This window comes from Marmota marmota, unplaced genomic scaffold (genome assembly GCF_001458135.2).
Source record: "Marmota marmota marmota unplaced genomic scaffold, marMar, whole genome shotgun sequence".
Classification (NCBI taxonomy): domain Eukaryota; kingdom Metazoa; phylum Chordata; class Mammalia; order Rodentia; family Sciuridae; genus Marmota; species Marmota marmota.
The window spans coordinates 9,391,508-9,401,107 of NW_026000272.1; the positions used below are offsets into that span (position 1 = coordinate 9,391,508).

Sequence of the window (9,600 nt, forward strand, 5' to 3'; positions counted from 1 at the left end):
CACACACACACACACACATATATATATATATATATATATATATATATATATATATATATATAATTTTTTTAAAGACCACTATCAGAGAAAATGTGGAAATATCTGGCAAACTGCAGGTGTACCTAACCTTTCCTAACCTTTGATCCAGCAATTCTTCTAGGAACTTCTTATAAAGGTATACCTCCATAAACATTTTAAAAATACACATGAAGTTAGTTGGAATGAAACTCATTTTTGTAATCACAAACTATTTCCCCTACATAGCAGGATTTTGAATAACTATGACAAATTCACAAAATTAATTATGCAGCTGAAAAAAAAGATGTGGAAGATATGTATGAATTGACAACAGGTACTTCTGACTTCACAGTTAATTGGGGGGAAAAAAGCAAGTGCAAATTAACGTGTAGAAAACTTCCCAATGCATTACTATCCTCATAGCAAAATCAGGCAGACGTGGTGAGAAAAAAATTGCCTACCACCATCCTTTACAAATATCAATAAAAATTCAACAAAATACTAGCAAATGTAAATTTTGCAATATATAAAAAGTATTAAATAACATGAACAAGTTTAATTTATTCCAGGAAGGCAAAGTTGATTCAACATATGACAATCAACATATCACACCCCATATTAATCAAAAAAATTACAAACAATATGATCATCTGAACACTGACTGGAAGAGCATCTGACAAAAATCCAACCTCCTTTCATAATAAAAACACTCAACAGATCAGGAGTAGGAAGGGTTTCTTCAACTGATAAACAGCATTTATGAAAACCATTCAAGTAACCTCATACTTAATTGTGAAAGACTGAAGAGACCCCATCTTAGAAGAAAAAGACAATAAAAGATGTTAATGAGAATGCCAAGAAATTTGAAGTTCCATAGACTGAAGATTGAAATGTAAATGGTGTAACCACTTTGAAAACCATCTCAGGGCTCCTCAAAAAATTAAACACAAAATGACATATGCCCCAGTAATTCTACTCCTAGATATATACACAAAGGAAATTGAAAACAGATGTTGAAACAGAAAATTGTACATGGATTCTCACAGAAGCAGTATTCATAATAGCCAAAAATTGGAAACAACTCAAATGGCCATCAACTGATGAATGTATACACAAAATATCATACATCTATGCAATGGAATATTATTCAGCCATAAAAAGGAATAAAGTATTGATATGTGTTATAACACTGAAAATAGGGCTGGGGACAGAGCTCAGTTGGTACAGTGCTTACCTTGAATGCACAAGGCCCTGGGTTCAAAACTCAACACCACCAGTAAAAAAAAAAAAACACTTAAGATATTATACTAAGAAGTAAATCACAAGAGCATGTATTATATGATTTTCTTTATATGAAATGTCCAAAATAGGTAAATTTGTTGAGACAGAAATTAGTAATTTTGGTAGGGAGGGAGTTAGGGATAAAAGCAGATAAGACAAAGAGGAGTAACTAGTTGAGTCTATAGAGTTTTTTTTTTTTCCCTTGCATAATAAAAATGTTCTGGAATTAGTGGAGTTACTATTAAAAATACTAAAATATACAACACAACCAGAAGATGAATTTTATCGTATATAAATTATACCGAAATAAGATAATTTTGTTTCTTAAAGAAGAATAATGCCAGCATTTTCCCTCAAAATGCTGGCTCCTACCAGCACACTATTATTTGTGAAAAATGAGTATGAGCTCACAGGAATCTACAGTTGGAGGGGTGGCCCCAGGTGCTCATTATAAGAGCCCCAATGCTGCCAAATGAGAGAAAGGCTTGCTGAAGGAAATGCTTCAGATTATACATGAGGAAATCAAGGTCCAGAGGAAATAAGTAACTTCCACAAGGCATTACTTTCAAAGACAACAAAGAACTGTCAAAAGAGCACTCAACTTGGACTGGGAATTCCTGACCCAGATTCTGACATGACAAGTTTTGAGCAGAACTGAATCTCAATGTGACAATTTGTAAAATGTGAATAAAAATACCTCTTGTCCAAGTTGTATAAGAAAATAAATATAAAATTTAGTTATAAGTGCCCAATGTTCTTCAGTGTTAATTCTTAATATCTGTTCTTGTGAAATTCCCTCTAGTGTTACTATGTTTATTTCAATACATGGTCACCTTTTCTATGATATTCCAAATTCTCCAACATTGGTAGTTCTACCAGGAAACTGAAGTCTATCATTATAGTCAAGCTTATATCCCTAGTTTGCCAAATAATATACATTGAAGAAACAATAAATGGAGCTAACACTTGTTGCCTACCAGATATGATTCTAGGTAGATTTCCAGAGGATCAGAGAAGTCAAGCTTGGTCAGGAGTTACCAAAGTAAGTCTATGGCAAACCAGGGAGGGGGATCAAAGTCTTTCTGATCACCAGCTCATTCTTACTGAGCTCAAACTCTGTGCAAAAATCCATCATCAACTCTCATCAGACCAATCTTTGAATATAAGTTTGTCTCTTTCTTCTAAAGTCCATTTTTGAATACTAATTTCACCCCACTTACTTTTTATTCCAATGAATCACATCTTTCTTTTTCCCCACATGTATATGGATCAGGTCTCCTACTATGCAGATAACTCAAACAATTTCATATCCCATCTGGGTACACAGGGTGATAAAGTAACTCCACAATGAGACAGGAATATTCTTGATTTTATTTTTGAAACAGACAAACACAGAGCCGTAGTAAGAAAGGAATCTAGGCCACATGATATCTTATTATTTATCTTTCTGATTCTCTCACCCCCAGAGCTGACTCAGTTCCTCTCCAAAGCAGCTCCATATCTCCCAGGAACACAGATGATCTCAGGTGATTTAGACATTAAAACTACTGAGAAGAAAGTACAAAATGATGCCTCTGAAAGTAATATTAGAATCACCTAGGTACATCCAGGTATCATGAAAACAGGAAAGTGCTATTGAAATGACCTATGAACTGTTAAAAAGATCAGGATTGGGTGGTTGTCAGATTTTTTCATCTCTGGAAAAACAAGAAGAATTCAATGTAGGAGCCACTAACATTGAGTTATTTCTGCCACAGGAGATGCTGTTGGGGACTGGACAGAAGAATAATTTGTAACCATCCCTACTGAGAAAGAGTAACATTCTTAAGAAGTAGATAAGACCCCAAAAAGGATTCCAGGAACACTCTCATAGAAGGGAAGGGATGGGGGGAAACTGGCAAATAACATTCCCTAGAAAAATAATAAAGCAGATGTGACCTATCATGTCAGCATGATATCATATAAAAATAGGGACCATACTGTGATGAGTGGCAGAAAAACCACACTGTCACAGAATTGGAAGCCTAACTGGAAGTAAGACAAAGACTGACAAATAATACAGAAAACATTTTGAAGAACATAGAGATCAAGATTGAGAAAAGTAAGCAGACGGAAATGGAAATGAAGATGTGAAAAGTCTGAGAAATTTTTAAATATGGAGGGCAAATCAGAGTGAACATAAACACATATTATATATATTGTATGTGTATAATAAATACATTTTTTTCAGGAAATAGTTGGAAGTTTTGGATAAATGAAAATCTACAGGTTTAACACTGACATCAGGTTTCAGGAAAAAAATGACAACAAATACCATTGAGATACATCCTATTTAAAAATAAAGAAAAATTCTCTGGTCTTAAGTAAAAGTATTAAATAGCTTAATGAGTAGAAAATGTCCGGTTAGTCTCAGGCTTCTACAAAATAAAATTCAATGCTAAAAGAGCTTCGAAAATGATATGAGAAAAATTAACAAGCCATCAACAAATTAGGAAAGGGTATGAAGAATATAAAGTAAATTCAGAATACAGGAAATTCCATAGGAATTCCTGGTTTCCTCAATGAATAAATTGCAGGGCAACAAAAGGGTGGTAAGAGCTGTTGTCATTTAAAAGAAGGTTAAAAAATATAAGCAGGGTTGGGGTTGTGGCTCAGCAGTACAGCACTTGCCTAGCATGTGCGAGGCCCTGGGTTTAATCCTCAGCACCACATAAAAATAAATAAATAAAATAAAGGTATTGTGTCAGCTAAAACCAAAAAAAAAAAAAAATTTAAATATATATATGAACCAAATGCAATACGCTCACATTTTTAGGATCTATTTCCAATAAATAATTAGAAAGATATTTTTAAAACACTGGAAATAATTGATTATACCATTATTAAATATTAAGGCAATCATTAATTTTGGTAGTTGTGATGATACTGTAGATTATGATTTTTTAAAAAAAAAAATTTATTTAGTTGTAGATAAACACACAGTGTCTTTATTTATTTTTATGTGGTGCTGAAGATCAAACCCAGTGTCTTACATATGCAAGGTAAGCGCTTTACCACTGAGCTACAGTCCCAGCCCCATAGATTATGATTTTAAGGCCTTATCTGTTAGAGAAACATAATGAATTATTGAAGGAGGGTACTAATGAGATAGCTGTGATTTGTTTGAAATATTCCATAAAAATACCATGAAAGAAAAGGGCTAAATGAAGCAAGAATGTTGATAGCTTTTGAATGCAGAAAATAAATCTATGGGGGCTCCTTTCACTATTTTCTCCATTTCTATATGTGTTTGAAGTTTTTATTGTATACATTCAAATGGGCACTTTCTTACAGTTCTATATGGCAATGCGATTATGAATGTAGAGAACAGAAAAATCCAAAACATCAGTTATTTCAGTTACTATTAAAATACAATGCCCTTTCTTTTACTGATATTATGTAACTCTAAACTTTTCAAAATGAGCCCTATAAAACAGTTTGTGTGACAGCTTTGTATCTTGAGCTAACTGGATGACTCTGAACTGACTGGTCAATTCAATTAAACTGACTGTCGAGGGGCTTTGCCTGCAATATACGAATTATATTATTGCAATTTTGCTGATGAAATCATTGGTCACTTAGGGAGATGTTATTGCAATTTTGCTGATGAAATCATCAGTCATTTGGGGAGGGGATGGGCAGTAAGCACATGCTGTGGATACAATCATAAGAAAAATAAATGTATTAGTTATCATAACTCAGATACCAACCTCTGAGGAGACGGAGGGGGGCAGACAAATGTTGCTGTTTCTGGCTATTCTGAAACAACCTTCAAAACACCCCCACTGCTAACTCACCAGCCCCCAGCTAGCTGAGCAGAGCACTTCTCCATGAACACATCTTTCTATGGTGATCATAATTCCTTCAGGTGCACTATTACCCATCTTAAGGTAAAAAAAAAAAAGAAGTCTCTAGACAACAGAACATTTGAAGACAAAGGAACAAATCTTCCAGGGCCATTCAGGCAAGAAGGAAAAAAAAATGCAAGGTGAATGATCAGATTTTCATTAAGGGAGGTAGGAGGTTACCAACACTGTCACAGGACACCAGACAGTCTACCCTTAGAACTAAGTGCACAGAATAATATAATTGACCTACTTGGTAATGCAAACTGCTACCAGCCATTTTTAACACCATTATAGCAAAATCCATATTTCAAAGCAAATACTAAGCATTCTTCATACAATAACTCAAATGTACCACTGAAGAAAACATACTCTGGATCTTAAATTGACACTCATTTATTCAGGTTTGTTTTAATTGCTTTAAGAATATAGAAAAATCTTTGAAAGTTCATTTTTTAAATGCAAATAGACCACTAATTTCAACAAGATTTCTCCTTCTAGCCAGTCTTCTTCCAGATTGCTGAGGTTTTCACTATGTTTCAAGAGCAGGAAATAATCAAATACATACAATGTACATATTCTATTCTATTGTATCATTCTCCAAAACACAGCAATACAGAATTAACTGGATGGTAGTACTTAGCTATTTGAATAAACTCCAAAGAATAGTGATAGATTTAATATGATTAAATGATCATGGCCTTTAATATGATTGCTTTAATTTCAACAATAGTATAATTTCAGTGAACACTTCAAGTTTAGTGACCATTTCAATATTAGCATCCCCAAGATGAGGATTTAGGAGTGAGAAGTTCATAGTTGTTATTTCAGCATTCCCACTAACTTGGATCGTTTTCATCTAAGTGTTGCTTTTATCTGCAAATGTGCATGTCTACTTCCTCCTTCTCTTGCTCAATGCCTTAGACTATTTTTGTAAATTCCTCCCCAAAGGGTAGAGCCCTTGCCAGTATCTGCTCTCATTGTGGAATCTGCCCCCAAGGTACACAGTGTCAGACTTTCCTTCCTGCAGGTCACAGCATAACCTATTTAACCATGATGCGTGAAGTACATGACCTAACTTACACACATGTGTAAATAGGTAGACAAACAAGGTCATGGCAACATCGCACAAACATGCACACTACTCAGGAAATGTGCATTTCTGGTCACCCACCTCCTTAGTCCAGCTCTCCTGAATGCTACTTGGCCTTGGCATGGCATCCTTGCTGATCAGGGACCCCTTCCTTCCTCAGAGTATGTGTTCTCTTGGCTCAGTGGTAGGGAGTAGATCTCATGTCCTCAACTTCCATCCCCAAAGGGTGGCACTCTCAGACCTAATCTCTTCACGGCCCTGCCTGATGTATCAATAGTTATCATCCCAATTCTGGCTCAAGGCACCTTGAAATCAGTAGTCTATAAGGGTAAGAACCACATTTCACTCATCAATGTATCACTAGCTCATCTCAGAATACCTAGGTAATGATACATTTGGAATTAGCTGATTTTTTTGGTCTCACTGGTACCTTTACCTAACTTTCAGCTCCTGTTTACCACTTTTCCACAGCCATTCCCAGTTTGAGTCCTATCTAGTGAGGAAAAAGGTATGTTTATCTGGCCTCATACACATTGTCTCAAATTTAATCTGTCCCACATCCAAGGATCTTGGTATATTTTCCAAGGAGACCAAGGGAAGTGTTTCATGAATCCTAGATCACCAGTAATCATCTTTATTCAGGTTTGGAAGGAGGCCCAGATCTCATCCACAGCCAGGCCTCAGCTTTCTTTGGGAAGGCATATCTGTTGTCACTCTCCAGAAACGTCTGTCCTAAGCCCAAGAAATGACTCCTACACTGGACTTTGCCTGTTCACCAGGTAAAATGGTTTTCTTTCTGGCTTCATGTCAGTCCCCAAAGAGTAAACAGAATCTTATCATGATATTTCCACTCTCCCTGAACCTGCTCTGCGCCTCTTCACCTGACATTTACCAACTAAAGCCAAGCTCACAGTCAGAAAACTGCTACCTAAGACTTTGCTTCCCAAGTCTAGGGGTAACAGTTCATGTTTATTGAGTGCTCAAAATGTAGCAGGGGCAGCTTTAAATGCCTTATGGGTAGATCTCATTTAATCCACACCTATAAGGTTACTAATATGATGACAAGTGTCTCATTTAATCCACTGAGGTTTACCACTACAAATAAAAGAATATTCTGCTTCAAAAGGCCTTCAACAGTAAGAAAATCAAATCAACTAGAAGTCCTAAGGGTGGGTTTGCTCCAGGCATGGAAACATGAGGACATGCAGGTAGATATGAGAATGGGAACTCTGAATTCCTCAAACCCTCTTGCGCCTTTTTGGCTGCCAGAGGTGGCTCCTACAAAGCTTCTCTGCTTTAAATATTTAAGTGAATTAACCTGGGTTAGTGGACTTAAAAGGCATGCAGATTCTTCTCACCACCCACCCCACCCAACCTTTCCGTTGCCTCTGAACCCTCCATATCCAGAGATCTCAACATAGCCCAAGCAGCAGCACAAGATCTGGTACAGAGGTAATTAAACATCTTTCCAACTTGTAAAGGCAGGAATCTCAGACACGGGAATGAGTGAGAATTTTAAGGATATCTAACTGCTGAAGAAGGAGAAATGCTAAGATGAGGCCATATTCACTATGGGTGCACTAACCCAGGATACAAGACTTAATGTTAACTTAAGCATCTAGAAATAGCATTAAAACAATGTGCTATATTGACACATTCAATTGGAGCATGAACTCAACAACAGCCCACATACAGCAAGGACTAAGGAGCAGAACTTCCCTAATAGTGCTAAGGAATCCAAAAACTCAGCGAAGTAGGAACTTTTTGTGTCCAGGTATATGCCGGTGTTTCAGTGCAATCATTAATAGTGACCCCTTTCATTCTCAAAAGAGTCCAGATTAGGGAAAATGAACTACTTACTCAGCCACCCTCACCTTGGATGCTGCAGAGGACCCCCTTCACCAAGGTTCTAAGAAATACCAGGGTGAGGGGAGCACCAGAATTCCTACAAAGCCCTAAGGTTGCTGTCCTGTGTAGTCTAGAGATTACAGAGGGGATATACTGGGGTTCCCCGATCTCAGTGGGAATAATGGGGATAGAATGAGAGTCAGAAGTCAATGACAGCACTTAATCATTAAAAGACAATCATTTTTTTTCTTTTTTCTTTCCTTTTTTTTTTTTTTGTAGTGCTTGATGTTTATTGAAAAGAATGCAAATGCTTTTTCCAGGTAGTATAGAGGAGCTCAGCTAAGTGCCTGTTTTTGTTTATTTGCTTGTTTTTAGAATTATTTGTCCAAATGCGAACGTCTGTGAAATTGCTGAATTAAAAATGACAGCTGTGCAAAACCAGTGCATAAGAGAAAAGAAATGTCAACATTTGGGCTGCCAGGCACAGCAGGCTCCCGCAGCAATCTGATAGGGCAGGGAAGGACCCTGGGAGTAGGCAGAGAACTAACCAGGCGGTTAGACTGGCCCCTTTAGGGGTGGGTGAGCTGTCCAAATCAGTGTCTGTTGAAGTGTAGCAAACTCAGGTATAGTCTATATTGGTCCTTATCTCCAAAGGCAGAAGTCTGTCGGTGGGATGTGGTACGTGGTGGTAACGTTGCAACACAGGTCTCTGGGCAGACGTAGGCCTGGCAGTTGGGTGGGTGGTGGCAGCAGGACGGTGGGTGATCTGGTCAGTGTTAATAGGTGCCTGGCCAATTGATGGGGCTCAGGACACAGTTCAGACTAGGAGGACAAGGGTACAGGGACTGGCCAGAGTTGATGGCAGCGCGCTTTAGGGCTAAGGCCCAGGCCAGCCCCAGCCCCAGTGCAGGCAGCGGGTAACTGGAGCGCTATTCCTGGAACAAAGACAAGCACTATTGGGGGGGGGGGGGATAAAGAGAGAACAGGGAGGACAGGCAAGGGGATAGGACCAGAGCGCAGGGAGGAGTACAGCCGGCTCAAGGAGTGGCAGGGTAGGGGGGGAAGTGGCGTGCAGGGCTCTCCCCCTCTAGGCCCAAGAGGCTACAGGCCTAGTAATCATCCTCTTCATCATCGTCGTCGTCGTCTTCATCATCATCCCAGCCAAAACACTGTTTCATCTCATCAAGAAAGGCCCGGTAATCGCCTAGGATGGGGCTATCCATCTCGATGTAAGGCACCACCCACTCCTCGGCTTCCCCGCTGAGGAGGCTGATTAGGAATGCCACCTTCATGGCGTCGTTGCAGAATCGGTTCTCATTCACGAGCATGTAAGACGCCGTCTGCACGATAAACTCGGGCAGCCGAGAGCTCTCGCCGTTAAACGTTTCGGGGAAGGGCACCGGGCAGCTCGGCGGACGTACCTGGCGCAGGAGACTGGCCCTCTCGCACACCAGCAGCCGGCAGCTGTTCCATGAG

The 9,600-nt window shown here is 38.6% G+C and overlaps 1 protein-coding gene across 1 annotated transcript; it reads right to left on the reverse strand.

The window, feature by feature from the left end:
- Positions 1–8,400: 8,400 nt before the first annotated feature.
- Positions 8,401–9,596, reverse strand: Ldoc1 (LDOC1 regulator of NFKB signaling; the record flags this gene model as incomplete). The annotated part of the gene is made up of 1 exon (XM_015498072.2): positions 8,401–9,596. A coding segment is annotated over one exon (363 nt), but the record flags the coding sequence as incomplete, so codon positions are not given.
- Between the last annotated feature and the right edge of the window lie 4 nt (positions 9,597–9,600).